The following is a 20,468-nucleotide window of genomic DNA, read 5'->3' as shown; positions in this document are numbered from 1 at the left end:
CATCTCCTGGGCAAGTGTTGGCAGCCTCTGGTAGAGCCTGAGCTCAGCAATCAGCTCCATGGAAGAGCAGATATTTGGTTTATTTGGCTTCCCGAATCTGACTTCATTTTGGCATGAAGTAGTAGGATGAGCCTTTAGCTGGAAGCAGGAGAGAGAAGGAAAGAGCTTACAGATCCAAGCAGGCATCTCTGCCCTGAAAGACAAGTTCTGTGGTTGCAGGGTGATGCAGGAGCCTGTGTTGCCATTCCCTTTGCTAACGATGCCTCTGCTCCTTCCAGGCCATGTTTGACTGGCTGGATAACGCCGTGATCAAACTCTGCAACATGTCTCCTGTGGGCACCGACCTCAACACGGTGAAGGAGCAGATGAACGAGATGAAGGTATGTGGGACCGGTTCTCCGGGGCTGGCTTTGCATCACCGCGCTCCAGCGATTCATTACGGTCTGGTTTTTGTCCTGCTTGTTTTGGCAGGAGTTTAAGATGGAGGTTTACCAGCAGCAGATTGAGATGGAAAAGCTTAATCACCAAGGTGAACTGATGCTAAAAAAAGCTACAGATGAGACAGACAGAGACATCATAAAGGAACCACTGACAGAGCTGAAACATCTCTGGGAGAATTTGGGCGAGAAGATTGCTCACAGACAGGTAGAGAGAAGAGTTGGGCACTTGTAGGTGTGGGGCTGAAACTCACGGGGATGCTCCTCCTCCTTCACCACTTAAACTCTCCTTTTACCATCCCTGTCCTTGCCCAGCACAAGTTAGAAGCCGCTCTCCTGGCACTTGGACAATTCCAGCACGCATTGGCTGAGCTCATGGCCTGGCTGACCCACACTGAAGAGCTGCTCGATGCTCAGAAACCCATCAATGGAGACCCAAAAGTCATCGAGGTTGAACTTGCGAAGCACCATGTGAGTACCCCCGCTCCAGCTACCCCTTCAGTCTGTTCTGTTGCAGGATTTCCTTTCTCCTGGTTTCAGTTGGCTCAAGCCCATGAGAGCGGGCAGGAATTAACAAGATGGTTTAGAGGTGTCCCAGTGTTTGCCCACCCCATCTCTTATAGAATCATAGAATAGTTTGGGTTGGAAAGCACCTTAAGATCATGCAGTTTCAACCCCCCTGCCATGGGCAGGGACACCTCACACTAAACCAGGTCACCCACGGCTCTGTCCAACCTGGCCTTGAACACTGCCAGGGATGGAGCATTCACAGCTTCCCTGGGCAACCCATTCCAGTGCCTCAGCACCCTAACAGTAAAGAACTTCTTCCTTATAGCCAATCTAAACTTCCCCTGTTTCAGTTTGAACCCATTACCCCTTGTCCTGTCACTGCAGTCCCTAATGAAGAGTCCATCCCCAGCATCTCTATAGCCCCCTTCAGACACTGGAAGCTGCTCTGAGGTCTCCACGCAGCTTCTCTTGTCCAGGCTGAACAGCCCCAGTGTTCTCAGCCTGTCTCCATACAGGAGCTGCTCCAGCCCCTGAGCATCCTCGTGGCCCTTCTCTGGACTAGTTCCAACAGCTCCATGTCCTTATCATGTTGTAGGTGCTGAAGAACGATGTCCTGGCCCACCAGGCCACGGTGGAGACTGTGAACAAAGCAGGCAATGAGCTGCTGGAGTCGAGCGCCGGGGACGATGCCAGCAGCCTGCGGAACCGCCTGGAGAAGCTCAACTCCTGCTGGGAATCGGTGCTGCAGAAGACGGAGGAGCGGGAGCAGCAGCTCCAGTCCACGCTCCAGCAGGTCAGGGGGGTCCTCCTGTGTGCGGTGGATTGGGGCTGATTCCCCCTTTGCTTTGAGGAGGAAATAAAGGGGGAAAGGCTTAGCGAGACGGTGGGAAGTGTTTCATGCCAGGTTTTTCACCTAAATCTTAGTCCCGGAGGGTTCTGAAGCAGGGCAGGGACCAAGCACACGTGCTGAAGGATATCCCATATATCTCCCACCCTGGTGCCTCCAGCTCTGCCTCTTTATCTGGTTCTGAAGCGAACGCAGCGTTAACCCTGGCGCATGATCAATGGTGGCTGATGTCATCTGATCCTGATTCTGTGTTCCTGAACAGGCCCAGGGTTTCCATGGTGAGATTGAAGACTTCCTCCTGTGGCTAACGAGGATGGAGAGCCAATTGTCGGCATCAAAACCCACAGGAGGGCTGCCAGAAACTGCCCGGGAACAGCTCAATGCCCACATGGTAATTTCCTAGGAGAGACTTTTTTGATGCTTTTAGTTCAGCAAGCTCCTGTCAAATACCAGCATTGAAACATCTCCCTTCTGTATCTGATGGGAAGGAAAGTGCTTTTCTGGTCTCTTTGAGCGGATAATTTCACACTTGATGCCTGGTACAGGTGCCGTGTGCTCAAAGTGACGCACTGCTGTCATTCACTGCCTGCCCTGAGCCTTGTTCTCACCACCCTGCCTTGCAGCCAGCCGTGGCCCCTCTCCAAGCTCTTCCCTTGTCTAACACCTCCGTGCTGCCTCCCTTGCAGGAGCTCTACAGCCAGCTCAAAGCCAAGGAGGACACCTACAGCCAGCTGCTGGCCAAGGGGCGACTGATGCTGCTGAACCGCGACGACTCGGGCTCGGGCTCAAAGACAGAGCAGAGCGTAGCGCTGCTGGAGCAGAAGTGGTGCCTGGTCAGCACCAAGATGGAAGAGAGAAAGGTAGTGTTGGTGGTGATGTCCGCCCTCACCCCATGAGCTGGTCCGGCTGTGGTTGCTCCCTGCTTTGCTGGTCTGTGTCCCAGGAGGGATGGAGCCGGTGAGGGCAGGAGAAGAGGCTGGGGTTTCCTTTTGGAGACGTTTCTGTGTTGTTCAGATTGAGTTGGTGCTGCTTGAGCGTCAAACTGTTAGTGTTTCTTCTAGACAGTGCTCAGAGTTGGTGAAACCCCACAGCAGATGAGGGTAAAGTGAGTTGTGGGTCAATAGGGAGGAGAAATGGGAAGAAACCTCCCGCTTTGAAAGGCTTTGTTGGTCCCCCACAAGACAGCAGGCGGAGTCCTCCTGTGAGCTGCCTCCACCCGAGCCTTTTGGCTGGCGATGAGACAAAGCAGGGGACACAGTGGTCTCAGCCCACAATAAATGTGTGGTGCTGCAGCTGCTGCTGTTGAAACAGCATCCCCCTCCCATGGCGATGCCGCTGTCAGGAAGCTGAGGGTGACGCAGCTGCTCGGGTGCTCATGAAGGTCTCCCCTTTCAGAGGCTGTTCTTGTTGGGAAAGGAAGCGTTGGCTTTCACCAAAGCCCCCTCCCCATGGTAAAGAAGCCGTGTTGTGAGGCCAGGAGATCCCTTTAGAGGGATGTTCCAGCAGGGACACAAAGGCTGCCTCTGTCTGCGAAGCCGCGCATCGGGAGCTCTCACCCTCTGCCTTGTGTTTTCCTCCCTTCCCTTTTCCCCTCCCCACTGCTGCAGGCGAAGCTGGAGGAGGCGCTGGCCCTGGCCACCGACTTCCAGAATTCCCTCCAGGATTTCATCAATTGGCTCACGCTGGCCGAGCAGAGCCTGAACATCGCGCCCCCGGCCAGCCTCATCCTCAGCGCCGTGCTGGCCCAGATCGATGAGCACAAGGTACCGGTGCCACGAGCACCCAAGGGCTTCCCTGGGATGCAGGAGGGAGCAAGGGTGGCTCCTCACCTCCCCTTCTCGCAGGCACGGCTCCCCTTACACAGGGCACATTTTGCTGTTTGCAGGTGTTTGCCAATGAGGTGAATGCTCACCGGGATCAGATCATCGAGCTGGATCAAACTGGGAACCAGCTCAAGTTCCTCAGTCAGAAGCAGGATGTGGTGCTGATCAAGAACCTGCTGGTGAGCGTCCAGTCCCGCTGGGAGAAGGTCGTGCAGCGCTCCGTGGAGCGGGGACGGGCTCTTGATGATGCCAGGAAGAGAGCTAAGCAGGTGAGAAACATGGGAAGGGTGTGACAGAGCCTGGGCTATATCCAGCCTTGGAGGGCAGGAGGTCCCAGGATCAGAAAGGGACTTTGGGACGTCACCAGTGTTAAGTTTCAGACTGGCTCCTGTTCCTTTCCAGTTCCATGAAGCTTGGAAGAAACTGATCGATTGGCTGGAGGATGCAGAGAATCACCTGGACTCAGAGCTGGAGATTTCCAATGATCCCGACAAAATCAAGCTCCAGCTTTCCAAACACAAGGTAGAGTTTTGCCAAAGCAAGTTCAGACTGTCCAGGCTGGGGTTTGCTGATGCCCAGTGCAAGAAAGAGACCTGGACTGGAGCTAAAAGGGGGTCTTCAGCCACTGCAGGACCCCTCTGCTGGTGCTGCACAAACCACTAAAGCAAAACTGGTGCTGAACACTGGGTGAAAGGGTGCTTTGTTGGGAGGGGAGCAGGGCAGCATCTCCTCTGCTGTGAGGGCAGGGGAAAGGAATGTCCGTGCTTACCACTGCCATGGAAAACATTCCTATGGGGATCTTCATCAGCACCATGTATCCTCAGAGAGCCAGGGCCAGGCTTCCTGCAGCCCCTTTGTTTTCTCTCTGGTTCCCAGGAGTTCCAGAAGACACTGGGGGGGAAGCAGCCTGTCTACGACACCACCATCCGAACGGGCAGAGCCCTCAAAGAAAAAGCATTGCTTGCAGATGACACTCAAAAGTTGGACAATTTACTGGGAGAAGTCCGGGATAAATGGGACACAGTGTGTGGCAAGTCTGTGGAAAGGTGAGTCCGGCCCCAGCCTTGTACCAACAGCACTCGGTGGGCTGTGGCGATGGCTAAACACACCGACCAGGCTCATTTCCTGGGGTGGCTGGAAGAGGCCACTGGAACATGGCAAAAGGAGGTGAGTTTGCTCATGGAAGTTCATGGGGATGTTGCTTTTCAGGCAGCACAAGCTGGAAGAAGCCCTCTTGTTCTCTGGCCAGTTCATGGATGCTCTGCAGGCCTTGGTGGACTGGCTCTACAAGGTGGAACCTCAGCTAGCTGAAGACCAACCTGTCCACGGTGACCTGGATCTGGTCATGAACCTGATGGATGCTCACAAGGTGAGAGTGTCCTTTCCAGCTCTGCTTTGACACACACGATGGGTTTGTCTTCCCCAAGAGCCAAAGGAGAGAGAAGCTTTGCTGCAGAGCTGCTTTGCTTTGCTGCAGTGGACGAGGAGGGCAAAACAAGTGGGAAGAAGCTTTTGCATTACTGGGAAGGATACAGGAGCTGGGGCTCCATTCTTCTGAGGTGCTGCTAGTCAGATCTGTCGAAGGTTTAGTTTGAAAAGGTGGCTGCATTTATAGGCCTGGATAAACTTTGGTCTTGGCAGTTCTCTCCAGCATGTCTCGGAGACTGGTGCTCCTGGGTTTGGATCAGCTTGTACATTGAATTCCCTGCACAGCCGCTGTGTTGCAGGGGCTGGAACTTGCCTGCTCCAGGTCACAACTGCTTCTACCAGGGTGTAAAGTTGTACCTACACCAAAACATGCACAGGAGCTGCCTGTTCTGCCTGGCTTTCTGCCTGCCCTCCCATCACACCAGCTTGGGTTGGATCCCTGATGTGGGTGCACAACCATGTTCCAGACTCATTTCATTCACTCCTTCCCTATGAAACAACCCATTGGGACTGAGCATCCCTGCTCAGCTTCTGCCCTCTGTCCCTGCAGGTCTTCCAGAAGGAGCTGGGGAAGCGCACGGGCACGGTGCAGGTTCTGAAGCGCTCCGGCCGGGAGCTCATCGAGAACAGCCGTGATGACACGACCTGGGTGAAGGTGCAGCTGCAGGAGCTGAGCAACCGCTGGGACACGGTGTGCAAGCTGTCCGTGTCCAAGCAAACCCGCCTGGAGCAGGCCTTGAAGCAGGTGAGCAGAAGGCTATGGCTGGGAACGGTCTCAGAGAGCTTTGATGGGCTCCAGCTTTGAGCCTCAGCAAAGAGGTTTTGCCCCGTGCCTGATCTCCTGGCTGAGCAGGCAGCCAAGCCCTGCAGCAGTTACCAGTGGGAGCTGCAAAGCAGCGGGTTGCTGTCAGTTATTCACTTATTCTATACCCCAAAGAAGAGCCAATAATATCTGATTTGAAAAGGGAGAATGAACAGATCTCACTGGTGTGCGCAGCGGGAATAGAGCTGTGATCAGACTGTCCAGGCTGGGGTTTGCTGATGTCCAGTGCAAGAAAGAGACCTGGATTGGAACAAAAAGGGGGTCTTCAGGCACTGCAGGACCCATCTGCTGGTGCTGCACAAACCCAGGCCAACAAACAGGACTTTTTTCCCTTGTTTTAATTAGTTTTCCAAGTCCCTCTCAGCCCTTTTGTCTCCCCAGCTCCCAGCAGGCATTCGAGCAGTGTTGCAGGAGGAGGAGACCTGATGCCTTTGCTTTTGTCGCTGCAGGCAGAGGAGTTCAGGTCGGCTGTGCACATGCTGCTGGAGTGGCTCTCGGAGGCAGAGCAATCCCTGCGCTTCCGAGGAGCGCTTCCCGATGATGCCGAGGCGCTGCAGTCCCTCATCGACGCACACAAGGTACCGGGGAGCTCTGGAACTCAGCCTGAGCAAAGCTGATGGGGGAGGATGTTGCTAAAGCATTGACTTGGGCCTTTCAGGAGTTCATGAAGAAGGTGGAGGAGAAGCGAGTGGATGTGAATGCAGCCGTGGGCATGGGGGAGGTCATCCTGGCCGCCTGCCATCCCGACTGCATCACCACCATCAAACACTGGATCACCATCATCCGAGCCAGGTTCGAGGAGGTGAGTGCACTGGGCATCGCTGGGGAGGGATGGCTGCAGGGATTCCTGCCCAGAGCTGGGCTGATGCTCATCCCTGTGCTCCCAACAGGTTCTCACATGGGCAAAGCAGCACCAGCAGAGGCTGGAGTCTGCGCTTTCTGAGCTGGTGGCGAATGCAGAGCTTCTGGAAGAGCTCCTGGCTTGGATCCAGTGGGCTGAGACAACTCTGATCCAGCGGGACCAGGAGCCCATGCCACAGAATATTGACCAGGTCAAAGCCCTCATCTCCGAACACCAGGTGAGCCCAGTGCCGAACATGGGAGGCAGTTGGGATTGGGGCACAAAGCAGGTTTCCTGCCCCTCCATGGGAGAGGAATTGACCTCTCTTGGAAGTCCCTATTAAGACAGGAGGTGACCCAACCAGAGCTGTCACCTGAGAGCAAAGCCAGCCCAGGGGATGAGCCCCAGCATTTGCAGATCCAAGCCAACGCTGTGCAATAGCTTGACCACAGGCTTACATCTTCTCTATGGCCTTGCCATGTCCCAGCAAGGACCTGGAGCAAGAGGAGACCAAAACCATCTTGAAACTGCAAAGGTTTTCTTGTCCCTTCTATATTTTCACAGTCCTTTATGGAGGAGATGACACGGAAACAGCCGGATGTGGACCGGGTGACGAAGACGTACAAGAGGAAAGCTACTGAGCCCCCCCACGGGCCTTTCATTGAGAAGTCCCGCAGCAACAGTATGTACCTGCTTGATCCGCATTGAAACATGCTATGATGGGAGGAAATGAAGTGCATGGGGAACTAATTAACTTTGATTATCAATTAGTGAGGCATCCTGCCTTGACAGGCACCAGGAAGGCGGTTGAAACCTGTTAGGAGGGGAAATCCAGGTGGCACTTGCCAAAACCCCTGTGCTGGGGCGTGTGGAGCTCGTGCTGTCGCTGCGCTTCCCTTTCCCATCAGTTGCTTTGAGATGAGGTTTTGGGTCTTTTTTGATGTTGTTTCTTGAAGCCGGAGTCCAATGTGAATTCCCAAGTGCAGAGGGAGCACTGGGGAGGCTGGGTGTAGAGCCATCCATCACCATGTCCTCCTACGCGGGGACACTGCATCCCTTTGGAGAGAAGCCAGCAAGGACCGCTCAGACTTGCTGAAACCCATCACCACCACCTCAAACAATTCCTTTTCTTCCAGGAAAATCCTTGGGTCAGGCGGCCCCCCCCAGCATGCCCATTATCTCCCAGTCAGAAACAAAGAACCCCCGGATAAACCAGCTCTCGGCCCGCTGGCAGCAGGTCTGGCTGCTGGCGCTGGAGCGGCAGCGGAAGCTCAACGATGCCCTGGACAGGCTGGAGGAGGTAACAGCCCCCGGCTGCTCGGGGATGGGGAAGGGAGCAGTGCTGTGGGTTGCTGAGAAGCATTTCACGTTAGTGCTGCCTCTTGAGTTGGCCACTCCTGCAGGCAGCTTGTGCTGCCTGGCTGACGGTATGCCTACAATATCAAGGCTGAAAACTACCTTCTGTAATGAACTGCCCATTAATGAACTGCTTCATGCCCCTGCAGTTGGTATCTGTAACAACAGCCAGGCCTGTACTCCTAGTGCTTAGTTTAACAATTACTGTCTCTATCTTTTCCAAACATCTAATGTCATTTTTGTTTTTATTTATGCTTAACAAAGCAGCTATGCCCAGAAGTGAGTGTTTTTGTTTTCTGTTGCTTTTGCTGTAGGTCAGTTCAGTTTACGCGTATTAATGTTTTTTCTTTGTTGCTTTGAACTCCCAAGAATGTTGAGAGGAGAAAGAAAATGCTTAAAAACAGTGGCATTACCTTGTTGTGAACTGCGTGAGCTGGGGGGTGGGTCATGGGAGCCCTTTTGTGGGGGGGGATAAAAAGGGTGTTGGTTTAAACTGGAGGGTGAGTGGCTCAGCTGAGGCCAGTGGCAGAGCCACAGGGATGGGGTTTGTAGAGCTGAGCTGTGCCCCAGCCACTGTCTTACTTGGAAGATGAGCAAGAGATCCCTTCTTTGCTGCTTAGAGGGAAAGGGAAAAGGGAGCAACGTGTCCAAAATGATGCCAGCAATGAGTATTCTTCCTGGGCATCATCCCCATCTTCCCAAGCAAAGACGGGGTGTGTGTGTGTGTCTGTGTGCAAGTAGCTGATGATACCTCTGCCTATGTGTACGTATACCAGCGTGGGGGATGCTGCATCCCATGTCCATGGGTCAGTGGTGCGCGGTCCACGTGGTGGCTGTTGGCTACGCTGTGTGTCCTTCTGTCTGGAAAGTCCATTTGAGTGGCCCCCTCATCTGGATAAACCCAGATGAACCTTCCAGGAGGGTGGGAGGTTGCTTTAGCACCAGGAGCTCAGCACAGGCTCAGCTGGAGGCTGGTGTTTGAGGGTGCTGTAGAGCCGGGGTTGCTGCTTCCGCAGGGGTTTTTCCCCCCTGACCCTCATGGGTTTGCTTCCAGTTGAAGGAGTTTGCAAACTTCGACTTCGACGTCTGGCGGAAGAAGTACATGCGCTGGATGAACCACAAGAAATCCCGCGTCATGGACTTCTTCCGGCGCATCGACAAGGATCAGGATGGGAAGATCACCCGGCAGGAGTTCATCGATGGAATCCTGGCCTCCAGTAAGTGCCTGAAAGGAGCTCGGAAACGGCCACCTCCGTGTGACGAAGTTGTCCCTGCTCGAGGACTGAGATGCTGAAGAAGCTGGGTTCAACCTGGAGAAGAGAAGGCTACGGGGAGACCTTAGGGCAGCACCAGTGTCTAAAGGGAAAGAAACCTGGAGAGGGGCTTGGGACAAGGGCCTGTAGGGACAGGCCAAGGGGAATGGCTTGAACCTGCCCGAGGGGAGACTGAGCTGAGCTCTTAGGCAGAAGCTCTTCCCTGTGAGGGTGCTGAGGCGCTGGCACAGGGTGCCCAGAGAAGCTGTGGCTGCCCCATCCCTGGCAGTGCTCAAGGCCAGGTTGGACACAGGGGCTTGGAGCAAGCTGCTCCAGTGGAAGGGGTCCCTGCCCGTGGCAGGGGTTGGAGCTGGAAGAGCTTTAAGGTCCCTTCCAACCCAAACCATTCTGTGATTCTGTGCTGCCCATTCTCTGACATATTCGATTCTGATGAGTGAGGTTCCTCTGTTGATTGCTTGTTTCTGTCTCCTTCCAGAATTCCCCACGACAAAGCTGGAGATGACAGCGGTGGCTGATATCTTTGACCGTGATGGTGATGGCTACATCGATTACTATGAGTTTGTGGCTGCTCTCCATCCCAACAAGGATGCCTACCGCCCCACCACTGATGCCGACAAGATTGAAGATGAGGTAAAGCACCAGAATTGATGGGTCCTCAGGGGTGTTGGGGTACTTCAGGCTGTGGAGAAGACAAAAAGGAGTGGGGAAAAAAGGATTATGGAGGTGCTGAGCCAAAATAATCAGCTGGTTCTGACAGAACCCACCATGGTTTTGAAGGAAAGGCTGCTTAGGTCTGTGTTTTATCCAAGAGACTCCCAAAATCCTGGTCCCTCACATCTCTCTGTTGGTGATGGCAGGTCACCAGGCAAGTGGCCCAGTGCAAGTGTGCCAAGAGATTTCAAGTGGAGCAGATCGGCGAGAACAAATACCGGGTAAGGCAAGAGGGGGTTGAATCCTGCTCCCCATTCCCAGCCGGGGCAGGGGGATCGCTGATGGGGTGCTGGGCACCTCATCCTCCAGCTCCCAACAGAGGTGGCTGGGCCGTGTTTGCCCAGGGCGTTCCCTGAACCGGGAGAGCATAAAAGTGTCCCTGTTCTGGGGCAGCCGTCCCAGTGAAACGCTGCATTCAGCGCGCCCGCAGCCGCCCTTGAAGTGTTCCGTGTGGATGAGTGTTCCTTCCGCCCTGTTTTTCTTAGCTTGCTCCCGACCAAGGGAGGATAATTTCCTTAAAGAATCTCTTTGTACCCAGCTCGCTGTTTACGTTTGGGATCCTTCACTGGGGTGAACTGGTGACAGAGCTGGCAAGCTGGCTCCTGCCCTCTTCCTGGTTGCGGGGCCGATGCTCCGGCCGGGAGGAGCGGAGCCGCAGCGCTCACCCCCTGCCTGCACCAGGCTCCCCGAGCTCCCACCCTCCACCCAAACAGCATAAACCCCATAGATCTCTAACTACCTGCAGTTAACAGTTCTCATGGTTATTGCACTGTTCATCCCATTAAATGGTTTTCTTGTTTTTCTTTCCCCTCCTTTCCCTCTCAATTTTCCTCCCGCCCCCATCTCCCCTCCCTCCGTAGTTCTTCCTCGGCAATCAGGTACAGTTTGCCTTGTGATGCTGCCTCTCACCTCCTCAGTTTTGTTAACAAACGTAGCTCTGTGTGTCCTGTCCTTTGTTGCTGTGGGAGGATGGGATCTGTGAGCGCTGCTCAGCAGAGCCTGGTACAGGGGAGTGCCTGGGCTGGGAGGGCCACGTTGAAAAACCACTGCATTGGGCAGAAAAAGAAGGGGAAAATTCAATGGGAACAGCAGGATTTGACAAAAATGAGAGGTATTTCCTCACTGTGGCTCCTTTCTCGTATACATTGGGGGTGCTGATGGGAAGCAGTGGCAAATCACAGCACCCTGAGTGGGGAGCACCTACCTGCACGAGGTCTGTACCAGGCTCTGGGTGCGTTTGGATCCCAATCACCGTGGAATGAGAGCACTGAGTCCTCCCTTTTAGTCCTGTAGGTAACGATAACTAAACCCTCATCCCCTTACCCCTCCTGAGTAACTCCTAACTGGAGCAAGGCTCACAAAACCTGCATGTATCCCCATCATGTCATGAGCTGTGGTGAGTGGGGCAGCGTGAGTGCTGGCTGGCTCAGGGGGCAGAGCCCTTTCTTTAATGGGACTGGAGCATCACTTGTCGATAGCATGTGCCACTCGAATAGAAGAGCACATTTTTCATGTAGGATGATGGTGCCCTACCAAAAGCATGTCCAAAAAGAAACAAACTTGGCTGGATCCAAGGGAGCTCTGGCTATCATTTAGGCGGTGATTTATAGAAACATTTTCAACAGCAACTGAAGAATAAGGTCAATGTGGCAGAGGAAATGGGAATTGACTTGTCCCTGCTGCAGAACAAGCTCTTGAAGGACACCTTACACAGAGCCTAGAGAGTGGGAAGGCAGCTCCCTGCCCTCCTCATGCCCGGGGCACTGCAGCTCTGCCAAGCATGGCTGTGACTGCTCTTTCACCATGAGCCTGTTTTGGTAGCAGGGAGACCCAGCAGTGCATGGTCCAGAGTCCCATGTCCCTGTGGGAGGAGATGCTGTTCCCTCCTGCCCCTCTGACCCACCCCAGTGGCTTTGCACTCTCTTGTTTTCATCCAGTCTCCTGGGCTTTCCATTCTTACCCACCCAGAGGAAATGCTGCTGCTGTTTATTTCTTGGTTTTAATCATCCTGAAGGTGGTTCTTGATTTCAAAGGGTTCCCCCATCCTCTCATCACAGCAGATGCGCTGTAGACCTGCCTGCAGAGCTGCTGCATCCCAGCCAGGCTCCCGGTGTCCCACACCAGATCTGGTGCAGAGGGCAACTGGGAGCCTGGGCTTGGCTGTCCAGGAGATTCAGGGGAGCTTTGTAAAACAGACACATGCTTCTAATGGAGGGTGCACTCTGAGACTGCAGGTGTTTAAAATCACTAATGAACATTGCAATCACTAATCGACATTGCTGCGGGATTCCTGCCTGGATTCCCATCACTCTGCACTCACCAGAACATCCTCATGGGGTGATCTCTGCGGCGGGGGCTTTCTGGCTGCTGGGGTCAAGTCTGAGGCTCAGTGAAATCCCTGGGCTTCAGACTTGGTGAGAAGAGGTTCCTGGCTGAGCGGTGCAGCACTGCTTTGCCTCACTGATGCATTGGCATCCGTGAGCTGGATCCGCCGGCTCTGTTCCCCGTGGGCTGCACCAGGAGAGGGGCATTGCATTGCCAGCCTCTTATTTCCTTCACAGTCAAAAGAAACTACAATTCTGGCTGGAAAAATCCCATCCAAAGACCCAATTCCAAAATCTCATTCACTGCTCTAAAAAAAAAATCCCCTTTCTAGCTTTAAAACTAAAGGATTTGGTGAGTTGCATCATCTTAAAACCATGGCAGCAGCAGAGCTGCTGTAAATTGGTGCTAACCTACGCTTCCTCCAGAAGAACCTGTCTGGAGTAGATCATCCCCAGGATGTGGAGCAGCCCGCGGTGGGAAGGGGCCGGGTCTCCCCTCTCGTGTCCCCCTTGTCTGAACTCTTCCTTGGCTCCACAGTTCGGCGATTCCCAGCAGCTGCGGCTGGTCCGTATCCTGCGGAGCACGGTCATGGTCCGCGTCGGGGGAGGATGGATGGCCCTGGATGAGTTCCTGGTCAAGAATGATCCTTGCAGAGGTAAGGCAGCTCCTGGGTTTTACACCACCAGTGTCTTCTCACCCAGTAGTTTGAGAGCTTGTCTGCTGTGAATGAGTGGATGGTGCCGGAGCGGGCCTGGGGTATCCAAATAACAGGGGGGAGCTGGAGAAAAGACATCCACAGAATGTAAAAAGCAAAAGGTTTGGTGATAACTGCGACAGTATCTGCCCAGGGGTCTTGGGAAGAGGAAAGGGAATGGATGTGGTTCTTGTTTTAAGACCCCAGTGAGTGTTGCTGCACTGTGCACTGGGAGTCTCAGCTTTGAAGCAGTCGGTGCGTATGTGTGATTCTGAGTGATGGAGTGAGCTTCATAGAGGTGATCTGAAAGAACTCAGAAGGTTCAAAGCCAGGAGATGATAAAATCCTGGTCTGAGGCACTCTGGGGAGAAGATGCTCAAGCCCAGAATCAGTGAACCCATGGTACTGAGGCACTGGGCTGTGGCCACAGGGTACGGATGGTCCATGCTCATCCTAGTGAATAAGGAGACATTTCTGCTGTGACCTTGAGCTACTTGGTTTCTCCCTGTCCTATTTCTAATACAGGTCTTCTCAGTTCATCTGTCATCCCTTTAGAGCAGTGGCATAGGGAACTAACATGGAAGCCCTGAGCTGTACAGGCCCGTGCACCCTAAATAAAGCAGCAAGAGCCGATGGTACTGGGTCTTCTAATGCCTTACAAACCCTGAGGTCTCCTCCCCTTTGTCCCCTTCCAGCACGAGGACGGACCAACCTCGAGCTCCGAGAGAAGTTCATCTTGCCGGAGGGGGCCTCCCAGGGGATGACGCCGTTCCGATCGCGAGGCCGAAGGTCGAAACCATCCTCCCGAGCCGCCTCCCCAACACGATCCAGTTCCAGTGCCAGCCAGAGCAACCACAGCTGTGCTTCCATGCCATCCTCCCCCGCAACCCTGGCCAGCGGAGCCAAGGTGGGTCTGCGTGTGAAGCCTTCCTCTTCCATCACCTCTAGAAACCTCCAAACCTGGCCGCATGAGGAGCTGCAGGAGGTGCATGGAGGAGGAAGAAGAAGGTTGGGGTTTGGGGGCTCGGTGGTTACTGTGGTCTCTAGAAGATGTTCATGGTGTCTGCAGCAGGATGGAGGGTGGGATGGTGCAGGACAGGTTCTCAGCCCAAGCTGGGCACTCGTGGCTCTGCAGGATGGTCCCTGGTATCACCGTGCAGCTGAAGGCTCCTGATCCCCAGGGCTGAGCTACTGCCATGGTGCCTGGCTGGCACGCAGGAAGAAGCCATCACCCATGGTCTCTCCGTTCCCACCACATCATCCACCCATGCATGCTGTATTCCATCATCTCTTTGGGTTTTTCCCCTTTAATTTATGTATTCCCGTTTGGTTCTCATTTCATTTTAGTGCTGTTTTCCCCCATTCCAGATACTTTTCCATTCCTTTATTTTTTGCCCTTCCACTCATCCCCACCTCTCCCCCTCTCCTTGGATTTTCCATTTCACAGACTCCACATCACTTCTCTCGATGTTATGACAAACCCTGGTTGATAAACAGTAAAGCGAGCACCCCCCTGAGGGGATTCGATTATTCCGACTTCCAGCTCCCAAGCGCCGAGGTAGAGTATGGTCTGAAGCCCCGAGGACAGGCCGGCGTGCTGCTCCCATGGAGAATCCCTGCTCCCTGCCTGTTTTAATGCTTCCCTTGTGGTAGAGCAGCGCTTGTTGGCACCGCTACCGCACGGACTGTGAGCAGTTCTCACCGGTTTCTAACTCGGATCAAGTCCAACATCACCCTTAGGATAAAGCACAGTTGGTGATTCCCATTTACGTGCTTTCGAGCCACACATTGATCCCCTTGTGCTTTGAAAATTCATCATTATTAATGCTTTTAAGCATTATGATTGGAGCAGGACAATCAGAAAGCTGAAACGCAGCAGCCGAGTTGAGACCTGAGAACCAGCCACAGCGCATGCCCAGCACCACGCTGCTCCGTGCTTACCCAGTGCTTGTGTTCAGCACCGTGTTGAAGCACACGTATGGTGTGTCTGGCGCTGTCACCGCCTCCGTGCTCCCAGGAGGAGGAATTCTTTGGGCTCCTTCCCCTGACCTTGTGTTTCGGGGGTGAGGAACACCCCGGGATTCACCGAGCGGTGATAACTGCGCCTCGCTCCGCGGTGCTTTCACGCAGGAAAAGGAATCCTTTGAAATCATCAGACAGGCACTTCCTTGATTTCCCTACATTGCCTGCTTGCTGCCTGTTGTAAACTAGGATCCAGGATGAGAACTGAAGTCTCTGGTGATGATAATGGTACCTGTGAAATCACATGTTAATGGGTTTTAATCCGCAGGGAGCTCACTGCAGCTGCCCCTCTCCCACCACCCGCTCCCCTGCTGCAGCTCCAGTTTCATGGCATTTCAAGGTTTCCAGGTTGCCCAGAAATCACAGGGGATGAAGGGGAATCTCTCCAGCTGTGCTTTAAGCTCATTGGGAGCTTAAAGCACCACCCTCTGCTATTGGTGTACATCTATCCAGGAATGCCCCTGCGCTGGAGCAAGGTGCTGCTCCAAGCCCCTGGACACCGCAGGCAGCTGCTTCCCTGTGGCACTACCCCAAACCTGGAGCTTTGCTTGGTGTAGAGAAACTGGAGCTGCCCATTCCATCCAGATCCAGGTGCCCTTGTCCTGCTGGCACCTTCCCCTTTGCTTCCTTCCGCAGCAGCGGGAGCAGAGCTGCCTGTTTGCTGCTTTCCCATCTGCGTTTGCAACATCTTAAAGGTCAGGAACAAAGCAGCGTTTCAGGATGTGGCCGAAGTGGATCCACTGTGGTTTGTGTCCCTTGTCCATAGTTGGTGCCTCACCAGAGTTGTCTGCCCTTGGTGGGTGCACAGACCTGCCCAGGGCACTGGGGCAACATCCCTCCACCTTGCAGCATCATGCAGCATCTCTGCAATGGGATGTGTTACTTAAGACACTGCTTTATATTTGACCTTCCCAAACACTCCTGAGCTGCTTAGGTGCTAAAATACCCATTTTTGCAAGATTTCACATTCCCTTTGTGGAGCTTTTGAGCCCAGCTGATGCCGTCCTCCCCCAGGTGGATTGCAGCTTTGCTTTGGTTATTTTTCCAACAAAAAGCTGTGCTTTAGCCTGCAGCTCCAAATTTTCAGGATCCAGGTTTTTCCCTTTTGCACTCAGTACTGCTGAAACGCCAGCTCGTGTTCTCCTTGACCATTAAGATGGGTGTTCATTAAATGTTGAGCTCTTCTTGCCGAGGTGCTGCCCTCGGACGTGCCCGTGGCCCGCCATGGCCCAAGTGCCATCTAAGAGATGCTGTGTGTGTGCTTCCTCCCAAGGTGACCCCCTCTGCGGGCAGCAAGCTGAAGAGACCCACCTTCCACTCCAGCCGCACCTCCCTGGCTGGGGACACCAGTAACAGCTCCTCACCCATCTCCGCAGGTGCCAAAACCAGTTGGGCAGGTCAGTTGGGTGCAGAGGCTGCAGAACTCCTGCTGCTGCTGTTTCTATGGGGTTGCTGGGATTGGCAGAGAAGATAGTTCAGGTTTAGGGAGCAGGCAGTGAGCTGGGGAGGCTGATGCCCACCACTGTGTCCTGCTTGGGAGAGGAGATCATAGGATCCTAGAATCCCAGGTCAGAAGGGACCTCAAGGATCATCTGGTTCAACCTTTCTAGGCACAGCATGACCTAGACTACATTCCCAGCACCCTCTCAAGCTGAGCTTTAACAGTGCCCAGTGTTTGGATGTCACCAGTTCCCTGGGGAGATTATTCCAGTGGCTGGTTGTTCTCAATGGGAAAAGTTTTCCTCTTGTGTCCAACCAGCATCTCCCCAGGAGTAACTTGTGCCCATCCCTCTGCATCTTTTCCATGGAACCCATTGTCAAAAGGGAGTCTCTGTCCTCTTTGTAAGCCACCCTTTAAATCCTGGAACATGGTGATAGGCTCTCCCCTGAGTCTTCTCTTCTCCAGGCTGAACAGATCCAGCTCTCTCAGCCTTTCCTACACGGCTTTCCAGCACTTGGACTGTCTCTGTGGCCCTTCTCTAGACCCTTTCCAGCCCGTCAGCATCTTTGTACAGCAGGAATCAAAACCAGACTCATTGCATAGGAGATGAAGTTCTGGTGTCCTCAGCATAAGAGCTGTTGGAGCAAGGCAAGAGGAGGCCACGAGGATGCTCAGGGGCTGGGGCACCTTCTGTATGGAGCCAGGCTGAGAAAGTTGGGGCTGTTCAGCCTGGAGAAGAGAAGCTGCGTGGAGACCTCAGAGCAGCTTCCAGTGTCTGAAGGGGGCTATAGGGGTGTTGGGGAGGTACTCTTCATCAGGGACTGTAGTGATAGGACAAGGGGTGATGGGTTCAGACTGAAACAGGGGAAGTTCAGGTTGGATCTAAGGAAGAAGTTCTTTACTGTGAGGGTGCTGAGGTGCTGGCACAGGGTGCCCAGAAAAGTAATAAATGCCCCATCCCTGGCAGTGTTCAAGGCCAGGTTGGCTGGGGCTGGCAGCAACCTGCTCTAGCGGAAGGGGATTGGAACTGGATGAGGTCCTTTCCAATCCAGACCATTCATTCCATAGTTCTATGCTGCAGCAGTTTGACAGCTGCTCCCTTAAATCTTGGGAATGAATCGGTGCTGATGTTGAACCCCCTGTTTCAGGGGGGATGGGATGGGGATGGGGACGGGAATGGGGATGGGGACGGGGACGGGGATGGGGATGGGGATGGAAATGGGGATGGGGATGGGGATGGGGATGGGGACAGGGATGGAGATGGGGATGGGGACGGGGACGGGGACAGGGATGGAGATGGGGATGGGGATGGGGAATGGGGATGGGGACGGGGATGGGGATGGGGATTGAGATGGAGATGGGGATGACTCCTCCTCACGGCTATGCCCTTGCAGACCCCAAGAGGACAGCGAGCCGCCCCACCAGCCGTGCCGGGAGCCGCACCGGGAGCCGGGCCAGCAGCCGCCGCGGGAGCGACGCCTCCGACTTGGACGTGCTGGAGACGCAGTCGGCGTGCTCGGACACCTCGGAGAGCAGCGCGGCCGGCGGGCAGGGTGGATCGCGCCGTGCCGCCGCCAAACCCTCCAAAATCCCCACCATGTCCAAGAAAAGCACCACTGCCACCCCGAAAACACCCGGCCCCAAGAGATAATACTGTACCGAGGCACAGGGAGAGAGGAAACCCGACCCGTGTCCAGTTTTTAACCCTGCTCCGTACATTGGATGTATATTTATTCTAAATGGGAGAAACTATATTGTTAAAAGTGTAAAAGAAAGTTGTGTTATGAAGCTGCCTTATTTTGGGGGGGGGGGATGGGTTGTTTTTTTTTTTGTTGTTGTTTTCTTTTTTTTTTTCCTTTTTTTTGTAAGTTACTATTTTCATGTGAATATTTATGTAGATAAAAACTTGCCTCTCGGCGCTCCCTGGTGCGAACTGGGGGCTGGAAACCTGCGATGTGGGAGAGAAAGAAGGGGGGGAGGGGAGGGGGGGGAAAAAGGAAAAGAAAAAAGAAAAAAGCAAAAAAAATTGCAAAAAAAAAAAAAAAAAGGAAGCAAAACAAAAAGGTCAAGATGTGAAAGTGTAAAGAAAACCGAGCCTATAAATAGGATTTCTGCGCGGTGCAGGGTGCGAACCTGCTTTATCTTTTAGGATTGTTTCCTAAATGCATCTTTATAAACCTAACTTGCTGTCTCAGCAAGGTAAATTATATTTAAAAGCAAAGACCTGAATCCTGCAGTGTCCAAGGAACTCTCTTTTTTGTAACTCACAGATACCTCAACCGCAGACACGTGAGGTGAGGGGACGGGGGGCTTCTGTTTCCATTCTCCTTTACAGCTGAGGTGGTTTTAGCTGGAGGAAGCGGGGTTTGACCTGACGCAGTTTGCACACGAAGGTGACGGCGATTCCCTGGCCTCAGAACAGTCCCGGCTGCTTTGCTTTTAAGGAACAAAGGAGTAAATGGGGGGGGGTTTGGGGAGGGGTTCACGTTGAAGCTGCCCAATGGAGAGCACGGGGTAGGGATGCAGGTCTGGACCGCTCGGATGCATCCCTGCGCGGTGGTGGGTCCTACACGTTAAGAGGGTTCTCCTGGCTCAATGGGGCCGACTGCTTCACTGTTTTACCTGCATCTGTTTGGGGGTTGGGGTTTTGGGTTTTTGTTCCTATTTATTATTGAACCGGTCATTCCACTTCCAACCAGGCTGAGATGGATGCGACCTCTGCTCCCAGGAGAAATCTGGACTTACACGCACAGTTGCTTGTCCTTGAAACGAGTCTCACCAGCACACTTGCTATGAGCCCTGTCTCGCTTTTGTACGCTCCTTTCTCTTTGTAATAGAATCCAACTGACCAAGTGACCAGGAGACGGGCCGGGGCAGGGGCTCTCCGAGCTCCTCTATTTATTAACCGCTGTTCCTCTCCGGCTCCGACCGTGTTGCTGTGTGATTCTCTCAATTGGTTGAAATTGAGGCAAAACTGAAGCTCTACCAATGAATTGTTTAAAAACCAGACACATTTTTGTATTAAAATTGCTTGCGGTAATAAACGATCTTGCCTCCTACTTTATTCCACAGTGTTGGATTTGTGAGAGCTGGAGCTGCTCATCCCCTGCAGGGAGGCGATGGCTGAGCCCACCATGGGGGCCTGCACACAGGTTTCCCTTGCAGGACAGAGCCAGGAAGCCCATAATCCAAAGGCCTAGGTGGATGGGTGCTTGCTGGCGTGGGTACCCACTGGTGATGGAGGGTGCTCGTTGGGGTGGGTGTTTGCCAATGAGAGTGAGTGTCTGGTGGGTGCTTGGTGAGGTCAGTGTCTCTGGAAGTGGGTGCACAGGGTAAGGACCTGTTTTGGGATGGGTGCTGCTGAAGTGGGTGTCTGGGGATGGATGCCTATGGGTTTGTGTGCCCGTGAGTTTGGGTATCCATAGGGGTGAATGACCATGGTTTGTGTCAGTGATGGTGGATGCTCATTGATATGGGTGCCTACGAGAGTGGGCCGTTGGTATTGGTGCTCATATGCATGGGTGCTCATGGGTTTGGGTGCCCATGGAGGTGAGCATCCGTGTGGAAGGATGCCGATGGTTTGTGTGTCAGTGAGAGTGGCTGCCCACGGGTCTGGGTGCCCATGAGGGTGAGCATCCATATAGGGATGGGTGCCCATGATCTTTGGGTGCCCATGGAAACAAGAATCCACAGGGGTGACTGCCCATGGGTTTGGGTGCCCCTAGGGGTGAGCATCCTTAGGGATGAGTGCCCATGGGTTTGGGTGCCCCTAGGGGTGAGCATCCTTAGCAATGGTTCCCCATGAGTTTGGATGCTGATGGAGGCAAGTGTTGCTAGGGGTATGTGCTGTTTGCTCTGGGTGGCCACAGGGTTGAGCATCCTTAGGGATGGGTGCCCATGGGTTTGGGTGCCCATGGGTTTGAGTGCCCATGGAGG

General features: G+C 53.8%; 1 protein-coding gene across 8 annotated transcripts in view; it reads left to right on the top strand.

The window, feature by feature from the left end:
• The window catches only part of MACF1 (microtubule actin crosslinking factor 1), a 136,492-nt gene extending 118,185 nt beyond the window's left edge, over positions 1-18,307 (top strand). For 7 of the 8 annotated variants that reach the window (XM_061358932.1, XM_061358939.1, XM_061358938.1 and 4 more), the window contains 26 exons: positions 279-380; positions 472-645; positions 753-908; positions 1,543-1,740; positions 2,057-2,185; positions 2,481-2,654; positions 3,402-3,557; positions 3,680-3,886; positions 4,020-4,139; positions 4,494-4,663; positions 4,827-4,986; positions 5,596-5,790; positions 6,318-6,446; positions 6,527-6,670; positions 6,759-6,947; positions 7,274-7,391; positions 7,846-8,009; positions 9,120-9,282; positions 9,815-9,969; positions 10,197-10,271; positions 10,911-10,928; positions 12,913-13,030; positions 13,765-13,976; positions 14,517-14,627; positions 16,365-16,488; positions 17,927-18,307. In XM_061358932.1, coding sequence (XP_061214916.1) covers positions 279-380; positions 472-645; positions 753-908; positions 1,543-1,740; positions 2,057-2,185; positions 2,481-2,654; positions 3,402-3,557; positions 3,680-3,886; positions 4,020-4,139; positions 4,494-4,663; positions 4,827-4,986; positions 5,596-5,790; positions 6,318-6,446; positions 6,527-6,670; positions 6,759-6,947; positions 7,274-7,391; positions 7,846-8,009; positions 9,120-9,282; positions 9,815-9,969; positions 10,197-10,271; positions 10,911-10,928; positions 12,913-13,030; positions 13,765-13,976; positions 14,517-14,627; positions 16,365-16,488; positions 17,927-18,183 — 3,918 coding nt within the window. In that variant the 3' untranslated portion in view covers positions 18,184-18,307. The remainder of the gene's footprint in view (positions 1-278; positions 381-471; positions 646-752; positions 909-1,542; positions 1,741-2,056; positions 2,186-2,480; positions 2,655-3,401; positions 3,558-3,679; positions 3,887-4,019; positions 4,140-4,493; positions 4,664-4,826; positions 4,987-5,595; positions 5,791-6,317; positions 6,447-6,526; positions 6,671-6,758; positions 6,948-7,273; positions 7,392-7,845; positions 8,010-9,119; positions 9,283-9,814; positions 9,970-10,196; positions 10,272-10,910; positions 10,929-12,912; positions 13,031-13,764; positions 13,977-14,516; positions 14,628-16,364; positions 16,489-17,926) is intronic. The other variant, XM_061358940.1, reaches the window with a different exon arrangement.
• The last annotated feature ends 2,161 nt before the right edge of the window (positions 18,308-20,468 follow it).

Source organism: Neopsephotus bourkii, unplaced genomic scaffold, assembly GCF_033783945.1.
Source record: "Neopsephotus bourkii isolate Nb327-2 ecotype Australia unplaced genomic scaffold, CSIRO-AGI_Nbou_v1 NB_959, whole genome shotgun sequence".
Lineage (NCBI taxonomy): Eukaryota > Metazoa > Chordata > Aves > Psittaciformes > Psittacidae > Neopsephotus > Neopsephotus bourkii.
Note: the sequence above shows the minus strand (reverse complement) of the source record. Positions and strands in the feature narration are given on the sequence as shown.